Source organism: Taudactylus pleione, unplaced genomic scaffold (assembly GCF_031769625.1).
Source record: "Taudactylus pleione unplaced genomic scaffold, aTauple2 ptg000169l, whole genome shotgun sequence".
In the NCBI taxonomy this organism is placed as follows: Eukaryota; Metazoa; Chordata; class Amphibia; order Anura; family Myobatrachidae; genus Taudactylus; species Taudactylus pleione.
The window spans coordinates 1,098,212-1,120,927 of NW_028284571.1; the positions used below are offsets into that span (position 1 = coordinate 1,098,212).

Here is a 22,716-nt window from a genome sequence, read left to right on the forward strand (position 1 = left end):
CCGCCTTCACAGAACTCAGCTCTAGCTTCTCAATGAATCTACAGGCAGGCAGGCAGGCGGCCGGCAGCATACCTGACCCTGTAGGTGATGTCACCCGGAGGAGACACTGAAGCCCTCATTCAGAGGCGGTCGGAGGATGCAAGCGGTCGCTCAGAAACTGGGCGGCCGCTTGCATCCTGTCCGCCCGCCTCTGTTTCGGTCGTTAGGCTGTGGGTTAACACCCACAGCTCTAACGACCGCTAGGGTGATGGTCGCGATGGTCATTGACCATCGCGACCATCGGGGCTTACGACGAGACCCTAGGGTAGGGTCTCACTTGTCGTAAGTCCCGGAGAGCTTCTGGCTCTGTCAGAGCCGGAAGCTCTCCACTGACATCACTAGTGATGTCAGTGGGGCCTCCCCCACACGGCGGGCGTTCCCATGGGAACGCCTCCGTTTGGGCTGCCACCCCCCCGGCCCGCCTTCCAAACGGGGCGAGCTGTCAATCAACATTGACAGCTCGCCCCTTTTGGAAAGAGACCCGATACGGCCGGCGCTGTCGGTCGTAGCGGGTCTCATGCATGCGCACGAAGGAGCCGGCTCCCTCGTGCGCATGCGCAGTAGACAAACATCGAGGCGGCCTGTGCGGTCGTAGACCGTATGGCCGCCTCTGAATAAAGCCCTGAGACTCTATGCGGCGCATGAAGGGCTTGTGAGGCCTTTCACTGCACCAGTCTTTTTCCCAGGTTATGCCCAAGTTTCCCTGACTGGCCCCCTGCTCCTGCGGTAGGTGTGGTGGTGACCCTGCGGGTTTAATGGGTGGGACCTCGCTCGGACAGGCTGTTTTGAGGAAAAAAATACTCCTGTCACCAGCGGTTTCTGAGGGGGCAGCGGGCCTATTTTCATTGGAAGAATTTCTACCCCTTTGCCGCGGGTGGCACCGCCGGATGGCGCCCCCCCCCCCTAGGCCGGCGCCCCTGGCTAGTGCCATCCTGGCCAATAGGTAGATACGCCCCTGGATGGCATGGCACTTCAGAATGCTGTGGAAGCCATGCTGGTTAAGTGTACCTGGAATTTTGAATAAATCACCAACAGTGTCACCAGCAAAGCACCCCCACACCATCACTCCTCCTCCATGCTTCACAGTGGGAACCACTCATGCAGAAACCATCCGCTCACCTTCTCTGCTTCTCACAAAGACACGGCGGTTGGAACCAAAATCTCAAATTTGGACTCATCAGACCAAAGTACAGATTTCCCCTGGTCTAATGTCCACTTCTTGTGTTTCTTGGCCCAAACAATTCTCCCCTTCTTGTTGTTCAACCTCAGTAGTGGCTTCATCGCAGCAATACGACCATGAAGGCCTGATTGACGCAGTCTACTCTGAACAGTTGATGTTAAGATTTGTCGGCTGCTTGAACTCTGTGAAGACTTTGTGTGGTCTCTAATCTGAGGTGCTGTTATGTAGCGGTTTCTGAGGCTAGTAAATCTAATGAACTTATCCTCTGCAGCAGAGGCAACTCTTGGTCTTTCTTTCCTGGGGCGGAACTCATGAGAGCAAGTTTCATCATAGCTTTTGATGGTTTTTGCAACTGCACTTGAGGATACATTCAAAGTTCTTGAAATTTTCTGTATCAACTGACCTTCATGTCTTAAAGTAATGATGGACTGCAGTTTCTCTTTACTGAGTTGAGTGGTTGGTGCCATAATATGGATTACAACAGTAGTCAAATAGTGGTGTCCACTGTGTAACTAACCCTATCTCTGCACAACACAACTGATGGTCTCAAACACATTAAGAAGGCTAGTAATTCCACAGACTGACTCTTGACAAGGCACACCTGTTAATTCAAAACCATTCCAGGAGACTACCTCATGAAGCTGATTGAGAGAATACCAAGAGTGTGCAAAGCGGTCATCAAAGCAAAAGGGAGCTACTTTGAGGAATCTAAAATATATTTTGATTTGTTTAACACTTTTTTGTTTACAACATAATTCCATATGTGTTCTTTCATAGTTTTGATTTCGTCAGTATTAATCTATGTTGAAAATAATTTAAATAAACATCTATATATACACACACAAACACAATTAAACTTTTTAAATGGTAAAGCCTACTTATTGCATGAAGACATACCCATACCTTTGGTCTATCCTAAGGTACGCAACATGCATGTGTACCCATATACATGGCTAATCGGATAGCCGTACACATCTTTTTAGGAGCTCTGTGGTATAAAGCAGGACAGCTTCCGTCACATTATACAGTAGATAGGAGTTGTTGGCTTTCCTGTAAGACCAGTGAGATCTCCAGTATGTGACTAAGGATAACCGGTAATTCTGCCTCAATTTATAGCTAGTAACTAGAGTCTGAAATGAAGGCTCTTGAATCACACACTGATTGAAGCTGTCATTATGTTTTCGGGTTGAAGAAAATAATTAGGATAATTACAGTGACTTCCAGGGCGCGTTCATAATATTAATGAAGAATTCTAAAGTAAAAAAAACAAACACACAACAACTTCTATTAGTAGCATTACTCAATATAAGCAAATGCTTTTATATTCCCAGGACAATTGGCAGTAAGGGTATGCTTAGTACAGGATATATTATTATTTAACCTGCGGCTTCTAGTTCATGCTCTGGAATAGGGCCCACTAAGTTCATATAACAGCTGCATATGTATTTCTGTGCACTCTCACCAGCAGATAAGACATGTGGGAATTAGACACAGACAGTAGAAGCAGCCATAGTGCAGATGGGTGTAGTATAAAAGATAGACACCAGATGGTTGACATGCAATAGATCAACATGGACAAAAGGTCGACAGGGTTAAATTACAAAAAAAATGTGGCAACCATTTTTGTTGACCATTTAAACCTAATCCTAACCCTCCCCCTAGTGCCTAAACCAAACTGTCCCTTCGGCAGCTTAACCCTAACCTTAAAAATGATGAAAAAACAAACAAAACCCGTGTCGACCTTTTGTCCATCAACCTATTGCATGTTGACCATCTGGTGTCAAACTATTCATTGTCGACCTATCATCCGGATACCAGTGCAGATATCTGAGACGGTTTATAACCCTTGTCCATGCCCTGCAATGTTTTGTACAGCAAGTCACTTTTTTCTCGTTTTGTTCATACTGTTTCTGTAGTTTGTAAGGCGCTGAGGACCCCTTGTGGCGCCATATAAATAAAGGATAATAATAATCAGTGCAGCCCCTGATTGTTACATATTAGGCTGCAGTCTCATGTATACAGGGTGGCCACAAAAGGGCATCTCACCTGTAAAAAAACAACCTGCATAATGTTTTTGCCGAATACTAATAGATAAAATAAGAAACCTAGAGGATATCCCACAAACTAAAAAGAAATAAAGCTCACAGACAAATTGCTTGTTAAGAATAAATCTGTATTTTTACAATTTGTACACTTTTTTTTATTAACACACATACAAAAAATTTTTAAATAACTTTGGAAGCAGGAAATTACACAATCTGCTTGTTTACATACAAACGACAATTCAGAGCCATTGGCACAAAAATAACCCATATTCAAAACATCCTTTTAATACGCAAACATAAATAAATCATAGGCACTATATAGCATATCCACACTTCTCTCAACAATATAATGAAGTACAGAAAGCAAACCCATTTCCTGATGCAGAAAAGTAGAACAGGTCGAGCTTCTTTCAGGAATATGAACATTTGAGTAGGTCTAACTTAACGGAGTCTGTACAGAATGACTGAACACTAGCTCTTAAAATAATGGGACAGTACTAGCTAAAACTGCAGTATATTAATCATAGTCATAACACCTTACAGTCGTCATGTACTGCTTTCTAAAGCTGGGTACAAACGGGACGATCTGTTCAGCGAACGATCTCCCTTGACATTCCTGGCGTGATGGATGAACGATATTGTTCATCCACACACCGATTTCACCAACGATGAACGACCAACGATCGTTCTCCCATAGAAAATGAACGATATCGTCCAGATTGGCCTGCATACATGCCCGATGGACGATATAGTTATCGTCCAGCGGGAGCGTGCATCGTTGGTCACTCATTGCATACAAACGGAACGATATATCGTTTAACAATATCGTTCATATCGTAACAATATATCGTTCCATGTGTATGCACCTTAAGCATTTGCGAAAAAAATAAAATACAAATAATAATTGATTTGGAAGTTCTAGTATTTCCAATGAAACTCTTCCCTTGAATACCTATGCTGACATTAAAAGGCCAATTTGCATAGAAAGTTTTTAAAATTCTGAAATAAAGCAAATAAAATGCTCTGAGATTATAAAACTATTGTCTCCGATACAGTTTAATCTCTGAGCGGCAGCCCGCTTGTACCAATTACTGCATAAATTGTACTTCTTGTGTAAATATCAAATGACCATACGTGCATGTTTTCACGTGAAAGATTTTAGAGTTTTTGCACCTAAAAAAATATATAAAAAGATTTTAAATATGCATACATGGTTAGATGTATGTATTCAATTTTACTTTAAGGCAGGAACAGGTCATTTTGGCTCTGCCATTAATATTCAGCATGCCCTACCAAGTGCCAGGTTATGAAAGGCATTAATGTCCACCAACAGAAGAGCCAAAAGTTACCCCAGGTTTACGGTTCCGTCAGCAATAAAAACAAATACATTGAAATGTAGTAATAGTGCAACTTGTGTGGTACAAATAGTGAAAACCTCATCCCTAGCACGTATAAAATACCCATTGGCTTCAGGGGATTGTATCATCTGCTCTACTCTGATTGAAGATCACGCATGCAAACACGTCAAGCTGGCTGACTGGTCAATGTTAAATGTCTGACTGGGACAGCCCCTGCATCAGACCATAAATATGCTGCCAACATTATTTTATCCCTTCTATTCCAGTACTAGATTTGTAATGCAGTTCCTGACTGCACCAAATTTATTTTACATAATATAGAAAATGTTACTCTTCAGCCAGCCTGGATGATTTTCCTATGAGCAGATAATACCAACCCTACATAGTCTTAAAGGACCACTAGACCTAAAATATAAGTTGGATTATATGAGAGAGCTACTAAGCGAATTCACACATATAGGAAGAGATTGGAGATAGACTTGTGCATGTGAAGTCAGTCTTTTCCCCCCTGGAAATCTCTCTCTATTTATAGATGTGTGACTTATTATAGCTTGTCCGTATAAGTCAACGAGTACGTTAGGTTTAGCGGCCCCTTAATGTAGAACTCATTACACTGTTACACACTTGGGTCCCAGTGGTGACTGCCATTAGCCACACAAGACAGGAGAAAATAATGCAGTAAGCTTCTACATATAAGAACACAGGGAATATTGACACGGTGGAGGCAGTGATTTTCTGGGGTGATTATTCATACTATCAATCCACTAGATATGAATATCACTGATACAAGAGGCACTAAGAGCTATCTCCTGGTTACTCGGTAGGCTGCAATCTCTTACAGCTTAGGTTCTCACTAAAATGCCTATCTCCACGGTGTGTAGGGAATGCACACATTGCATTGTGTGTTACTGCAGCCTTTGGAAAGCACTCTGTCCACATCTGATACTTAGATCATTTGAAAAGACCACAATAATAACAGCAGAGAAACAAAGGTTGTGTTAAAGTGATACAGGTACTTCAGATCATAGTGGATCTTTCAGCTAAGGTTAACAAATCTCATAATATATTATATATATCTCATATGTGGGAAGCTGGCACTCCAATGCTTAATAATAAAGTACTTGCGCCCGATGCCTTCCCCAATTACCTGCCCGTACTTGGAGAGCAATATCAACTGTACATGTAGGGGCAGCACTTGTCGGCGACTGGATAGATGATACAAAACTCCATCTGAATTATCAACGTTTCAGGACTTTAATACATGTCCTTTCCTCAGGATCCTGAGGAAAGGACAAGTATTAAAGTCCTGAAACGTTGACAATTCAGACAAGTGTTTTTTATCATTTATCCAGTTGCCGACTAGTGCTGCCCCTACATGTATAGTATGTACAAACATTCTTAAAATCCCGGGCAATGCCGGGTACTCCAGCGTCCAGCATGTGTGATAGATATATATACACACACTTTTTTTTTCACTATCAGTTATGCATACATAATTTTCATCTTGTGTGTGGATGCAAGTCTGAATCTTGCAATACCTGCTATTACCGTGTGCAATACATAACTAATATTATGTAGAACGGATGTATAAATAAGCATCTGTAAACACAACAAAACCATCTGTGGTATTAAAGAGTTACAAAACAGATTCATCATGTAGAGCAAAGTACAAAATATTTGCTGAAAGGTCCACTATAAGTAAAAGAATCCCAAAGCGGGTATTTTTGGACTTGAAGGAATACATCAGCATTTCAACAAAGTAAAAACTTATTCAGGTGTGGGGTAACCCTTCCTAACTAGTCTGTAAACAGGATGAGCAATGGCAAACTTGGCATTGACCATGTTAAATATGTGATATGTAAGGCAAGGTAATTAATCGCAATACTGAAAGGCGCCCAAGAGGAAACATTATTTACAATTTAAATACATATCGAAGAGTAGAAAAATAATCAAAATGGGGGAGAGAGAATTGTTTATAACAGAGAAGAAAACAAATCTTGTCAATATTGTAACCCTATCCGTACAGAAAGGGACGACAACAGTACAGCGCACGCACCTGTTGGCCACTTGGCACAGAGGGTGTCACTCTACACAGCTTCTGTCAGGGAAGGGGTAAATGGAGGCCTCCTGGCTTACAATGGGAACAAGTGCATAGTTCTAGGATCTGTCTTGCATTACACAATACAGACTTCTCCACCTACGGATACGTGCTAAGTACGTCTTTAATTCCTTGCATCCCCTGCCGAGAGCTTCTCTAGTGTCTGCGGCAGGGTTCATACAACTAAGAACACAGAACTACACGCAGCTCTTACGTGCACAGAATTAGCACTTTGTTTTAAACGCTAGCCCTTAAATCATCCATTAGCAGTCCAACAACATGCTGAACCTTCATATAAAATCTGAGGACTCCGGACTGATACAGTAATAATTTATACTGTACCTTAGAAAGTCCATGAGTGTCTCACTGGGTAGTTGGAGTAATTGGGAGATGCCATGAGGCCTGTTGCTGACTATGTGGATCATACACACAACCCCTGTCACTGTCAGAGGTTCCGCTGAGGACAGAATGACCGTGAAAGGCTCAACAGCTATTACAAATTGTAAAAGGCAACAAACCATTTTTCTCTGTATAAAAAAAAACAACTGTAAAATCAGTCTCCAGAATATACCAGTCTACCAGTTTACATACCTTGTAGACATTTGCAGTTAGTGCTAAAACGCATAATAAACCCATATTACATATAATAAACTTTTCAGGAGTTGTTCTTTGGCATTAACCAGGTATTTGACAAAAAAATAGAAATTAAAAAAAGCCATTTCCAAAGTTTTTCTTTTGCTCTCACTGTGTTTACTAAAGGATGTAATTATTCTGGATTCTAAAGGGTTAAGATTACAGAACCAAAAAAAAATAAAATGATTGCATGACAAACAACCGATGGTCAATGTCAATAATAAAGTGCTCCTTTTTGTAACCTCTGACGTTTGTGCTAGATACAGACAGAGGACCCTGGGATCGATCAGCAAAATCCCCAAATATCCCATGAAAATGGGTTGCTCTGCAGTCACAGTGTGGATGACGTGGAATCCATTGAGTAATGAAGCATAAGGACTGTGTGGGTCAGTAGCAGCCTTCCTTCCAGCTGTCATCTTTCATGGTGCCATGTGCTCTGGGAGCTGGCAATGATCTAGAGGAAACATCAAGATATCAAGACATAGCAACCAGTATGGTGCGTGGTAACAATCCAGGAATGGACACACTGCCCACCACAGATGTGTAACAGGGGCCCCTTCACACACATTACCAAGGTAATCAACGTCTCAGTATAGTTCCAGTTCCATCAGAAAGGCTGATTTAGAATGGACACAATGGGCGGAATAAATTCTTTTCATCACTTTTCGTGATCGCGCCCAGCACTTTGGTCGGGGTTAGCCGTTTTACGCGGCTAAACCCGACCACTATGGGTGCGATCAGCGTGAAACGCTGGCACAATTGATTAGCGGCCCGCGATCTCCTGTCACTTTAGACGGGAGATGCGGGCCGCGAAATCAATTGAATTCCGCCCAATGAATGCTCATGACGCCTTAGACAGGAGCTGTTACACAACCTAGGAGGCTAAAAAAAACATCAAAGCTTTCTCTCTGAGGAGGGAGACCGGGTATTGCAGGAATACACATTAGGCCATGTTCTGGAGATGAAACATCAGAAGATGAAATGTCCCAATACAATGTTTGTAACATTTACTGTATGCATTACAGGAGGCATATAACTTTGTATTTCAGTTCTTCTGCCTGGAAGGGGGCTTAGAAAAACCAAAGACTTGGTTTGAGAATATCATAACATTAAAGAACTTTGCTTTTTTCCAGAAGTTTACTTTTGAACAGTAGTGTCATATTTGCCTACTGTCCCTAGGGAGTACCCTAATCCTTCCCATTGTTTCAGTGTGGCTGCCTGCACTGTGTTTCAACATGCAGAGCATAAATTCCTAGCTTACACTGATGTGTCCCAATAAAGGAGGGTCTGTCTGATGGAGGAAAGCCTGTGCGTGCTCCAAAACACAAGTGGGTGAAGCATTTACTCAAAGGGCTTCCATGTATACGAATTTTACCAGAAGTCTATTCTGAACAAACTCTCATGGTTTCAGTATGGCTTTAACAGAGCTCCAAAGTTTAAGAAACTCTATAACCACCAAAAAAAGTAGTACAAGGAATGGACATAAAAATATATTTAGCTTAGAAATGTAACATACTGTAATATGGGTTGTTTGGAGAATAAAAGCCTACCTGCGTACAGGCTGTGCAAGCTTGCTACGAGGCACTGGTATGCTTCCCCCTGATGGTGTGCTAGGTCTGGGCAAGCCACTTCTCATCGGGGTCCCAGCTCGAGGGACTGGACTTGCGGAACCAGACTGTTGGCCGGGAGGTGGCCCCGCAGGAGGGTGGCTCTGTGCAGCACTGATTGCTTCTTGTGTGAGTGGGGGGCCATGGTTAGTTAGAGCCTTCACTGGCTGCCGTAGTGCTAATGGAGACGTTGTTGCAGGAGAGCGGAACTTGCACGTGGAAGGTACTTGCAGAGAAAATAAAGAAATAGTTATGTCAATGGAACAAAACACTGTTTAAAGTAATTTCAGATTTGTTATTGTAGAACTGTATTCGTACATAAGATACTGTAGGTGGCTGAAATATCTCTAGTTAAAACAAGTCTCTGCTTGATCTAAGAGGATCTGTAAGTTAGTGCTAACCAAAAATTACCCTAAGTAGAGTCAGACTGAACAACAATTATTATTATTAGCTATTTTTAGGGAGCTGGATGACATCAGGAAAGTCAAACGTCTGCACAGGCCAGTATTAGAGAATCCTGAAACCCTGTCACACCAACACTGTAAATTTGGATCCAATGCAGCTATTGATGAAAAACAACAACAAAGACACATGCAGCTAAAATAAAACCATTTCTATGTCTGTCACCACTTTAACTACTTACCTTACATTACACGAGTTCCGTTGTTGCTAGGGCTGAGTGTCCAATGAATGTACTCCGGCTGCTGACCAAGGGTGAAGCAATCCTCCAAGAGAGGTTGTGTTAACTTTTAGTAACAATAAAATTGTTACTGTTTTGGTGCATGTTTTTCTAGTACTAGATTACTCTTACTAGACAAGGAAACTATGGTGAAAGAACCATCTTGCTTTTTGCTGATCCTTAGTTAGTTCTTCGTTTTAATGGATATCCCCGATTGTAAGTTACAAATAAATAAATTGGACTCTAACAAGCTATAGTTTACTTGCAAGAAAATTACAGAGTATTCATTTATCCCACCCATGCTCAGAAAAGGGCTGGTGACACTGGAGCGATGTCGGGCCAATTTGTCATTTCGTAACGTCAAACTGCCTACAATGCTCAGCATGTATGGGTGATTGCATGCTGCAACGGTTGCTAGGTTTCATGTGCTGCACATCAAACCTAGCGATAACGCCATCTACCTGTGCTATACTAATGACAGTGATCGTTCCATCCTTCATTAACTCTGTCTAGTGTGTACAGGCAATTCCCGCTCAAGGGCATTTGTCCCGATGTTAGAACGAATGCCCATAGTTCCAGTGTGTACCCATCTTTACTTTCCAAAACACAAAAACCTCAAACCTGATGAGGAGAAAACGCACACCAGCTTTCCACAAGCAATGGTAATGGGCGCCTAGAGCACAGAGCTGTAGCTACTGCCACCAAATAGGTAAGAATATTCTGTGAAATTTGCACAAGTGTCAACAAAAGAAACTTTTACTTTAAAACCCCATAGAAGATGTGCCCATCCATACGTACAATCTCATCTTCTAATTGGGGGTTGCCATTGTGTTATCTCTTGAAGCAGTTAATACTGTGCCACATTTATTCAGCGCTATAACAGCTAACTATAATTACTGGATCTACCTTGTTCTGCTTGATCGATGTGTAAACTAGAAAATGAAATGTTAAAGAACGTTGCATAGACTGCATGTAAGGCTGCAGTGCATACAACAGCTCAGCCTTCTTATTAAGTAAAGTCAGCGACTATGAATGTGGGACAGATTTCAGATATAAAGTTCTGGGCAACTTCTGGCTGATGTTTTACACTCTCCTGAGAGAAAAAGGAACATACACCCTGTACAACACATCTTCAGTTCTAGTTCCACTCTAACTAGGTCCCATAGAAGTCCGATACCCCCACAATGTTCTGTGGTGTAGTCCCCCTTTGGAGACTTTGTACAGGAAAGTAAAAAAAAATAAATAGGAAAAAAAATAAAAAACACACCTTTGAACCTCACAAATCTTATGCAAATGTAGTTTTTTGCAATCAAGACAACACTTACGCTACAAACATTATAGACATTTTGCTGTAATTGCACTATTACAATCTGTAAACAAAGTAAAAACACCTCATAACTCCCTAGCATTGGCTAGAACTACGACATGTCAATATATAACAGGATACCATTTTCCGTGTCCCCCGTGACAGGACTAAACAAGGCTAGAGGAGAGGCGTTACCACTGGTTTTTTTCTCAGTTAAGCTATATCTGGGAACCGGGCGACTAAACATTACCTCCTTTAGGGGCTGCAACAACCTGTTTTGTTTTCTGGGCTGTGCGTGGCATATTTATCTGCCTTTTTGATGCTGTTGAAACACAAGGAAATGTTACATTTTTCTAGACAAAGATATGGTGGGAGAATTCATTTGGGAGATATTATAAAAGTAAATAGAAAATGGGTTAACAAAAGTTGGGAATACATAACGTAATAAAATGTTATGATTCATCGTGTGGGGTGAAAAAGCTGGTACAGCCTAAAATAAAGGGGCGTGCACAAAGCTTGGTGGTGAATAAAAAGATTTCTTGATTAAATTCAGGCTTGGCATTATCAAGTAGTTTTGTCAACTTGTCTACCTTTAAATAAAGCTAGTTTTAAAAATCTAATTACTACAGAATGCTACTTGGTATCTAGCCATAATCCTTGTAGCCAGGCCCCTCCTAGTGTCACAATACTAATGGGCAGGTCTGCTGAATAATTCCTATAGCGCCGCCTATCTAAGCAGGCCTGTCTGCCGCTATTCATTCCATCACAAATGTTTGATATTGAATAGAGCAATGTAACTGTACTGAAGCCATGTTTCATATTTCCCCATAGTGGACCTAGGTAAAAAATTTTTTAAACTCAGTTAAATACTTTATACAGCATTTAGCAATCCTTTCTAGCTGGCTTTATTCATATTCTGTCATCAGTTTAGGCGGTCCATGCAGGACAAACAGAACTTATACAAAGTTTCAAAGAACTTAAATTAATTTCTCTCTAGTTTGATTTCTGCTTACAGAAAAGATTTACAGATGTCTCATTATATTATTGTTGGGGTTCCAGCTCCTTCCATGGTCTAACTCTCAATCTGTGGCCTCCTACTTCTCCACATTCTATCTCACATCATGGTGCAGCCCATCACACACAGCTTTGTTCTCACCAACAACCACGTGAGCAAAGAGGTCCCAGAGGTAGGCAGAAAAGTATTGCGGCCGTCCAGGCTTTACCCTGCATTCAATATGGAAGTACGCGAAAACGGGACCCGTCGAAACGTAAACAATCGGAAAGTCCTGTCAGTTTTGGTGAAATCAGCCTGACACCCCCAAAAGATGCTCTGACATGGGCGTTCCCTATGGTACCCTCCGATTGGCTTGCTGAAGGTATTTGGTGTTTGTAAATGGGCTCAATAGCTGCGTTTTTATATACGTGATGCAGAATAGTATTTAGGAGTTTTTTTTCGAAGAAAATAACTTATCCCAGCAAATTTGGGGTACTTGAAAATGGGGGTCAGCATATTTAAAAGTTGCTAAAGTGAAGTTAAAAAATTTTTGAATAATCCACCTGTCGCAAACACCTGCAATAAAAAATAAAACACACCTGGGGCAAACTTGGGGACCCCCCAGAGTCAAGTTCTCTAGTTTTTAACTTTGTATCCCAACAATTTTTTTTTGGCACCCTTTTTCAAAATCATTTTTTGGGGTGTCCTTAAGTTTTTGTTTTGACACAGATAACCTTTGGGGGACTGTCTGAAGGCTGCACGGGGGTTCCCGCAACTTTGCACCCCAAAACCCCAAATCTGCACTTCTTTCCGCCTCCTATTCATAGGCAAAACTTTTCCGCCTATTACATTGCATTGACTTTCCACCTAGCCGGAAAGTCTTTCAAATTGAATACGGGGTAAGAGTCAAACAGGCGAAAATGACATCATCGGCGAAAAGTTTCCACCAAAAACACGCGGAAATTGACTTTTCGCCTCAAATTTAATACGGCCGTAAATCTGTGAATGCCAGTTCTCGCGACTTAACATGGGTGTTTAGTCGCAAGAACAGTCATTCTCCTGCTAAAGTGCCGGCCACGCAGCAGTTAGCGCCACGCCAAGCAGGAAAGCAGCCATGCGGCCGACACTTTTATCGAATTTCTCCTCGCACATTCAGGGGGGTAAGAGAAAAAATCCCTTAGTCGGACCAAACAGCGCAGTGCATTGAATATGCTGCGGAAGCTCCCTCCCAGCGCTATTCAGCATTGTGCTGAATTGAATTGAGCCCTATATTTTTGGGGATATTAACAAGTGGGATGAGATAAAAAGCTAAAAGATAAAACTGTTATTATGGGGTAATCCCATGATCAGCTTTTCTGCAAATACATTCTGTGGTAACTACTGATATTTTGATCTGGCTATAAAGTACATAATTTGCTAAAAGTCATATTTTATTATATTTCTAATACATCAATTGCAACACAGTAAGTGGCAGCAGGATCTATAAAAATGCTGCCCATCACTACAGTGTCTAAGCAACAGCTGCAATTTAGCTTTTGGTGACCATAAAGCCTCTAAAAAATATGAGATATGGTAAGAACTTACCCTTGTTATCTCTATTTCTACGAAGTCCATAGGGTTCTACAGGAACCATAGAGTTAAGCCTTTCAGCCTCCCAGGATGCACTAGGGTCCCCCTCCTATACCCCGCCCCCGAGCCAAAGCACCTCAGTTAGTTATCAAGCCATAGGCCGGAGGAGGAGAAGGAAGAGAGAGAAAAAAGATCTGGACACATACAAGAATCACATTCTCACCAGAGGGAGACGGAAAACCGGTGACCAGAGCAAAGCCCATCTGCAGCACAGGTGCGACAGGGCGGGAGTCCTGTGGAACCCTATGGACTTCGTAGAAATAGAGATAACAAGGGTAAGTTCTTACCATATCTCATATTTTCTACTTCAGCGTCCATAGGGTATCCACAGGATACCTTGGGGATGTCCCAAAGCAGTATCCTTTAAGGGTGGGGACGCTCCTGTGCAGAAAGGAGAATCGCCGCCCGAAGGAAGCATCCTGAGAGGCGAAGGTGTCAAACCTGTAATACCTCACGAAGGTATGGACAGAGGACCACGTAGCAGCCTTGCAGATCTGAACTGCCGAGGCACCACGTCGAGCTGCCCACGAAGGACCCACAGACCTAGTGGAATGAGCCTTCAGAGAAGGAGGGACCGGTAGGCCTTCATGAAGATAAGCTTCAGAAATAGCCATACGGATCCAGGCTGCCAAAGTTTGCTTTGAAGCAGGCCAACCCTTTTTACGGAAGCCATAGAGGACAAACAAAGCGTCCGACTTCCTAAACGAAGAAGTGCGGTCAACATAAGTCCTTAAGGCCCGCACAACATCCAAAGAGGCCTCACCCAGGGAAAGACCCGGTGAGTTAAAGGCCGGAACAACTATTTCCTCGTTAACATGAAACTGGGAAACAACTTTGGGAAGAAACTCGGGCCGAGTGCGGAGCACTGCCCTGTTCCCATGAAAAACCAAGAAAGGGGGTCTACAAGAAAGAGCCCCTAACTCAGAAACACGTCTGGCCGAAGCAATGGCCAGAAGGAAAACAGTCTTAGCTGTTAGCCATTTAAGATCCACTGAGCCCAGTGGTTCAAACGGCGGTCCTTGGAGAGCCCTCAGGACCACAGCCAAATCCCAAGGCGCCACAGGTGGAACAAAGGGCGGCTGAATGCGGAGAACACCCTGCATAAAGGTGCGTACATCCGGGATTGTAGCAATCCTACGGTGAAACCAGACAGATAGGGCCGAAACCTGTACCTTCAAAGAAGCAAGGCGAAGCCCATGATCTAGTCCCGCTTGCAGGAAGGCGAGAATCCGAGACAGACGAAACTCCCTCGGTGCATAACCACTCGGTCGACACCACTGGAAGAACGTATGCCACACGCGATGGTATATCCTCGCGGAAGACGGTTTCCGAGCTCGTAACATGGTACGCACCACAGAGCTGGAAAACCCCCGGGACCTCAGCATGGCCGTCTCAACAGCCACGCCGTCAAAGACAGCCGAGTCAGGTCCGGGTGAAGGCAAGGACCCTGAGACAGAAGGTCCGGTCGTAGCGGCAACCGCAGAGGACTGTCCACGGACAGACCCCGAAGGTCTGAGAACCAGTGCCGTCTGGGCCACGCGGGAGCTATCAACAGGAGCGTCCCTCCTTCCTGTTTGAATTTCCGGATTACCCGTGGAAGAAGGGACACCGGAGGGAACAGGTATGCGAACCAGAACGTCCACCGGACGGACAGAGCATCCACCAGAGACGCCCCTTCGTCTCTTGTGCGAGACCCGTACACCGGCAACTTGTTGTTGTGCCGGGACGCCATGAGGTCGATTTCTGGAAGACCCCACCTGTCCACCAGTAGTTGAAAAACGTCCGGGTGCAGGGACCATTCCCCCGGATGAACGTCCTGGCGACTTAGAAAGTCCGCCTCCCAATTTAGCACTCCCGGGATGAAGACCGCTGATATGGCCTGAAGATTGCGCTCCGCCCAAACCAGGATCCGAGAGACCTCTACGAGAGCCGCCCGACTGCGAGTTCCTCCTTGCCTGTTTATGTAGGCCACGGTGGTAGCGTTGTCCGACTGGACCTGCACCGGGCGACCCTGGAGAAACCGCTGTGCCTGCTGGAGAGCATTGAAGCCCGCACGGAGTTCCAAGATATTTATTGGAAGCTCCGCTTCTGTCGGCGTCCACCTGCCCTGGAACAAGTGTGGACCCGAAACTGCTCCCCAGCCCCGAAGACTGGCGTCCGTTGTCAACAGGACCCAATTTGGAACCCAGAACGGACGTCCCTTGTTGAGGTGGGTCGTCTGTAACCACCACGCAAGGGACAGGCGAACCTCCGGGGTGAGCACAATCGTCTGGGACTTCAGAGACTGAGGCAGCCCGTTCCACTTGGACAGGATCAGGTGCTGCAGAGGTCTGGAGTGAAACTGGGCGTATTCCACCATTTCGAACACCGACACCATGGAGCCCAGTAACCTCATCGCCGAGTGTAAGGACACCCGGCGGCTGTGCAGGCAACTGCGCACCCTTGACTGTAAAGCAGAGATCTTGTCCTCCGTCACGAAGATCCTTTGCTGTCCCGAGTCCAATAAGGCTCCAAGATGCAGAATCCTCCGAGACGGGATTAGAGTGGACTTCTGCCAGTTGATTAGCCAGCCGTGCCGTTGCAGCAGTGCAATGGTCAGGTCCAAGTGGCGTAACAGGAGCTCTGGAGATCCTGCCACCAATAACAGGTCGTCCAAATACGGCAACATGCGGACTCCCTGCAGCCGCAGAGAAGCCGCCATGACCGCCATCACCTTGGTGAAAACACGTGGTGCTGTTGCCAGGCCAAAAGGTAACGCCCGAAACTGGAAGTGGTCGCTGCGGATTGCAAACCTGAGGAACTGTTGATGGCGCAAAAGAATAGGGACATGCAGGTAAGCGTCCTGTATGTCCAATGACACCATGTAGTCCCCAGGTTCCAGCGCCAGAATGATGGACCGTAGGGTCTCCATCCGAAACTTCGGGACCCGCAAAGACTTGTTGAGTGCTTTGAGGTTGAGAATCGGACGATATGACCCATTGGGTTTCTGTACCAAAAATAGATTTGAATAGAAACCCTAGCCCCTCTGGGAGAATGGAACAGGCACTATAACTCCAGCATGGAGCATAGTGTGCAATACCTTCCGCAGCTCCATAGCCTTGTTCCGGTCTGATGGTAGACACGTGGTGAAGAAGCGAGCCAGGGGTCTGTGCCGGAAGGAGAGGGCGTATCCGTGGGAAACCACCTCCAGAACCCAAGTGTCTGTCGTAGTGGTCGACCAACACTGGGCGAACTGTAGCAGGCGGCCTCCCACCCTGGGATCCCCCAAAGGGAGGCCCGGACCGTCAGGCCGCAGGCTTGTCATCTGGCTTGGGGGCCGGACGTCTGGTACTCCATGCCTGCTTCCGGGGCTTGACCGATTTCTTAGGGCCAGCCTGTCGAGGAAACGACTGTAGTTTGGGCCTGCCCTGGGCCCTAGATGACCGAAAGGACGATGGTCCAGAACCAGAAGGAGCAGCGGCCGACGGGAGACAAGCAGATTTGGCTGCCGCCAGCGTGGCCACAATCTTATCCAGATCCGGACCGAAGAGAACTTCTCCGGTAAACAGCAACGCTTCCAGACCTTTCTTGGAATCTGCGTCCGCCTTCCAGGATCGCAGCTACAAGGTGCGACGAGCAGCTACCGCTGCTGAAGAAATTCTAGACACCAGAGTACTAATGTCTAGAGCCGCCTCGTTGATGTAGGTGGCCGAATCACGGAGATTGCCAATCAACTCCGCCTGTTCGGCCGGACAGTCGGATTCAAAAGAAGCCTCTAATGAATCCGCCCAGCGCTCCATCGCTCTGGCAACCCAGCAAATGGCCATAGCCGGCCGTGCTGCCCCCCCTGCAAGGGAATAAGCGGACTTCAGGCAGATTTCTACCTTGCGGTCCGTAGCATCCTTAAGGGAGGACATGGATGGCATCGGCAATGTGGCACTACGGACAAGACGGGTCACGTGAGAATCCACCTGTGGAGGGGATTCCCACTTAGCAAAATAATTATCCGCGAACGGATAAGCCACCGCCAGGCGTCTCTGCGGCTGGTATCTTTTGTCAGGTTTTTTCCACGCCTCCTCTAAATGGTCCACCAACTGACCCGAAAGAGGAAAGACTGTGGCATCGCCCTTCACATCTTTGAAAAAGGCATACTTAGATTTAGCCGCTGGGGGAACTTCGTCCTCAATCACCAAGGCTGTGCGGACCACCAGAATAAGTCCAGGAATATATACTTTGGACTTAGCATCAGCGTCCTTAGTATGGAGAGGTTCCTGATCGTAAGGATCCAGAATCTCCCCATCATCAGACGTCCCTTCGTCATCCTCATAAGGAGCGGACAGAGAAGCCACCGGCCTTTTATGAGGCCGCATCACAGACTCCCCTTGCAACACATCCGACAAGTGCTGTACAGAACTCGTCAGGGAGTTAACCCACGCTGGCTCCTGAGAACCCGGGAGCGGGGAAATAGGGAGACTGTGGGGTACCACCAATTGTCGTGGGAACCCCTGCATGGGTGACGACACCACAGACTGCTGGGACAAACCCATCGGAGTAAACGCGGGCTGCGGAGCTAACTGGCCCACTAAAGCTGTTAACGCCTGAGCGAAACAAGCCCAGGGCGGCTCCTGTACCGGTGCTGTAACCGTAATAGGCCGCGCCATGGAGAAACACTGCCGGCAAAGGCCCTCCGCGCTACCCTCCCCCTCTGCTAACGGTACTTTGCACGTGGTACACTGTAGCCGGAGGGGAAAATCACTTTCAGACATGATGGCACCACGTATGTGACCTCTCTCACCAATTAAGTATTAAATAGGCGAGAGACCACCCTGCAGCACCGCACCGCAAGGGCTTTAGCAGAAAGAACAGGGACAGTAATAAAGCTGACAGTTTAGAGAAGAAAAGTTACAGGCAGCGCTAGCACAGTCACATACAATGCAGAGAAATAACAATTCCTGCACTAACAGCGCTGATCACTCAACTACACAGACACAGGGCCTGGTAGGACACAGCGCTGCATACACAGACCTGAGCCACAGCGGAGGAGAGGTATGCGGGGGGACCCAGACCACGATGCTTCCGTCCAGCGCTTCCAGCAGCGTTCACCATGCGTTCTGGAGAAGATGGCCGCCGAGGAGCAGAGAGGAGGCTGGCCTGGGGGAGGAGCGCTGCCACAGGACCAGTCGGCAGCATGCAGAGAGGGCTGTGTGCAGCGGGGGAGGCGCCGGCTGTGAGACAGGGAAGGCGCGCTCCCCTGGCATGCATTTAACCCCTGGGACGCCGCAGCGCTACCGCTCTGCTGCGGTCCGCTGTCCCAGGGGGTAGTGGAAAGCGCAGGTTGGTCGCCTGGCTCCACGCTGCAGCCAGTCCCCAGGGAGCCCCCTGCCTGGGGACTTAGGACCATGTGACCAGCGGGGACCCACCGCGGGACCCCGCTGCTTACCTTTGTCCCCCTTGGATCCGGCCATGGTCTGGAACATCTGGGGTCACCGCTAGCTGTGACCCCAGATGCTCACCAGCATCCCCGGATCGGTACCGGCGTTCTGGTACCGGCGGGGGTGTAGGGAAGACAGCATGGACGTCAGGACTGACTGTCCATGCTGTACATCCAGATGTGCAGCCACAGCTGCACTGAAGAAAGCTTCAGGGGCTCTTCTAGCCCCCACTCCGACAGGTGCACCCGACGCCGGCCGGGCACCAAACTAAACTGAGGTGCCTTGGCTCGGGGGCGGGGTATAGGAGGGGGACCCTAGTGCATCCTGGGAGGCTGAAAAGCTTAACTCTATGGTTCCTGTGGAAGTGCTTTCATCGGGGTTTGGGAAAACAGAGCCAGCAGGGAGCGTTATGTACAAGGAAAATCCTGGCCGCAGAACCAGACATATTTCACTGATCCACAGTGGCCTCTGAATGTCATTTAATATTGTTAGAACTATGCTTGCTGTTCAATTTTTTTGTTTGTTTGTTTTTTAATCAGATAAATATATGATGTATTAGCGAGGTTTAGAGTTTTCTCTAACTTCATATAGCTGCCTGCTACAAAAGTCCTAGTAAAAACACCAGTGAGTAGCACAATGCAGACTTATAATTTGCCCATGCAAGGAATCATGCACAAGGAACAAAATCAATGCACTTTAATCCCAACACCCCAATTCCATGCATTGTCCATGCAGATTCTATGCAATACAGGTCAGGTTTCTAACTCTCTGTAGCAACCTCAGTTAACACATATGGGGGGCAACTTACTGGAAGTGCTCGGTGCTCGAGAGGCTCCGCCATTTGGCACCTGCAAGTTTGACTCGCAACTCCTGCTGTTTTTTACAGCCTCCGCTGTCTGAATGCCTGTTGCCCTGGAGAGGTTTGGAAGACTCCGTCTCAGTTTCTCTGTGTAAACACACGCAGGAATAAAATAAAAGTGATTGCTGTGAAATGCACAGTGAACATCATGAATTCATTTCTCTATTGGGTAGAGAAGATAACCACGGGAACATGCAAACAAATATATAAAGGGCAGTTTTTCTTACAATGCCGATTGAAACCTACAATATAGATATCTTAGATGATAGCGTGACCTAGAACACGGATGAGACCCTCCGTCAATCAACTGTATTTTGCACATGATTTGTTATGGCAGCCCCAGAGTTCTTCTCAGAGAGTCACTGAACCATATGAAAGGTGGGAGAGGGAGTCTATATCCTAGCAGATGGCAGATCGGGGAAGGAAGGGGGGTTCAAGCTCTTCCACGACAGCGCTGCAGTTTACAGAATTGCTACAACTTTGCAAACGTAAAGGCCCCCATACATCAGAGATTGCAAATTGCACGATTGCTGCAATCAATCGATTGTGTATAAAAATCTTTCCCTTTTTCAACTGATTGCAGAATTGCCACAATCGATTGAAAAAGGGAAAGATTTTTATACACAATCGATTGCTGCAATCAATCTCTGATGTATGGGGGCCTTAACTTTTAAAAGGAAAATGATGCAGATGACCTGCCTAATATGAAGGCAACACATACTTTGTTACTGGATTTCCACACACAATAGTCCCAGGCCACTGAAGGGAAGGTTCATTCCTGTAGTTGCAGCATATTTACCTTCATTCTTTACCACATTTGTCTGCATGTCAGTGGCATGACCCTGAAGCGAGAGGCGAGGCTGCTGCAGGCGGCTGAGTGAAGGCTGTGGAGAGGCTCCTCTGTACTCCAGGCTGCGGGCTGGGGATCTGGAGCGTGGAGAGTTTCTGGGAGATTGTCTAGGAGAAGGCCGAGGGGAGTGACGCGGAGAGGGGGAGAACCTGCTCGCAGACAGGTGGGCTGAGTGGTGGATCCCATCCTCTTCATCCTCTAAGCTCTGAGCATCCAGCTCTTGGTCACTATATGTCCCTCTCCTCATGGAGTTACACGATGAGCCAGAGCTGCGGCGGGAGGCAGAAGCTGCATATTCTTGCCGAAGACCTTCACAGGGTTAGGACAGAGAAAGGACACCAGTGTCATACAATGCGACTGCTGTACATTACAATAAATGCATGGAAAATACCAGTACGTATAAACTTATCTCCCCCCCAAAAAAATACACAGAGTAAATTGGTCCAGTGCACCTTATGCAAACAACATGATAATAAGTGTAAGACAGAGGTCTTCAACCTTTGGCCCTCCAGCTGCTGTGGAACTACAGATCCCAGGATGCCCTGCCACAGTTTTAGCGTGCTGTTATATCAAAACGGTAGCAGGGCATGCTGGGATGTGTAGTTCCACAGCAGCTGGAGGGCCACAGGTTGCAGACCACTGGTGTAAGATAAAGCCAAATGACCAAAACTATTAGTATAACCCAACAAAGCAATTCTCAGTTTTCATTGCTGACGGCTTATTAGCTTATTTCAACAAACAGAGGAGGACAAATCATTCTTCCTAGCTTTTCTAACAGACTATACGCACCAAGCTTCAGAAATGACACTGGGCCTGATTCAAACCCGCTTGCGAGCGCTGAGCGCTCGCAAGCGGGTCGATGTTGGCCCAGTGTGCATGCGCACGAGGGAGCCGGCTCCGTCGTGCGCATGCGTGAGACCTGCATAGGGACGGGCACAGCGTCGCTATGGGTCTCGCAACAAAGGGGGCGTGCTGTCGATGGTGAGTGACAGCACGCCCCCTTTGGTGGGCATGCTGGGGGCATGGCTGGCCAGACGGAGGCATTCCCAGGGGAACGCCAACCGTCTGGGGTCGGCCCCACTGACATCACAAGTGATGTCAGTGGGAGTGCTTTTGGCTCTGATAGAGCCGAAAGCACTCCAGGGCTTGCGGCAGACGAGACCCTACCACAAGAGTCTTGTCGCAAGCCCGATGGTCGCGATGGTCTTGACCATCGCGACCATCTTTTTGGCCACTCACTATAGCTGTGGGTGGTCACCCACAGCTATGCGAGCGGCCAGGAGGCCGGTCAAAAAAAAACAGAGGGCCGGCCCTGCTTCAGGGCCACTGTCCACTGAAAAGAAATGTGGTTTTGGAGAATGTCACACAGTGTAAAAGAATATTGCATTAAATTAAGAGAACAGACTAAACTATCACTCGCCCTCCCAGAAGCAGTAAGAGATTCTAGTGCACTCCACAGTGCGTTCCACAATGTTGCAGACAAGTAGCCACGAAGAGGAACTGGTAAGGGCCACTCTGCCAATGGGGAAGCGCCACACCATGAACCACACTGAGCACAGGCGCTCACAGCAGGTACCCATCTAATACATATTCAGACGTCCGACACGTGAACTATACTTACTGAACGTGCAGGTTCTCACTCCACCTGGAGAACTATCCCAAACACCACATTGTTATTACTGCTGGCATACTAAGAGGGGAGTCCAAAATTAGCCGAAATAAAATGTTAAGTGTTAACTTAACGCACCTATTGCCCATAAATGTCACTTATCGCCGGTATGCGCGCTCCCGTTTTATGCCCAATTCAGCTTGAAGAGTCATCTTCAGGCATTTGAGTGGTAATTCTTGCAGGTGTTACACGCATTAAGAATAGGTGGAAATGGGGAAATCAGCCTGTACACCCCAAACAAATGCTAACTAGTATAGGATAACAGTATAGAAGTCTGTTCGTGGCCCAAAGAAAACTATTTAGAGTTCTTAAAGTGTGTTAAATGTCTGTTATAGAATAAGGGGAGCAGTAAAATAAGG

General features: G+C 46.2%; 1 protein-coding gene across 2 annotated transcripts in view; it reads right to left on the reverse strand.

Annotated features, from left to right (window-relative positions):
- Positions 1-5,974: 5,974 nt before the first annotated feature.
- SLAIN2 (SLAIN family member 2) overlaps positions 5,975-22,716 on the reverse strand; it is a 53,720-nt gene continuing 36,978 nt past the window's right edge. Inside the window, exons 5-9 of one of the 2 annotated variants that reach the window (XM_088475247.1) lie at positions 20,638-20,997; positions 19,788-19,925; positions 11,196-11,267; positions 8,904-9,186; positions 5,975-7,807 (exon numbers count right to left, since the gene is read on the reverse strand). In XM_088475247.1, coding sequence (XP_088331373.1) covers positions 7,741-7,807; positions 8,904-9,186; positions 11,196-11,267; positions 19,788-19,925; positions 20,638-20,997 — 920 coding nt within the window. In that variant the 3' untranslated portion in view covers positions 5,975-7,740. The remainder of the gene's footprint in view (positions 7,808-8,903; positions 9,187-11,195; positions 11,268-19,787; positions 19,926-20,637; positions 20,998-22,716) is intronic. The other variant, XM_088475248.1, reaches the window with a different exon arrangement.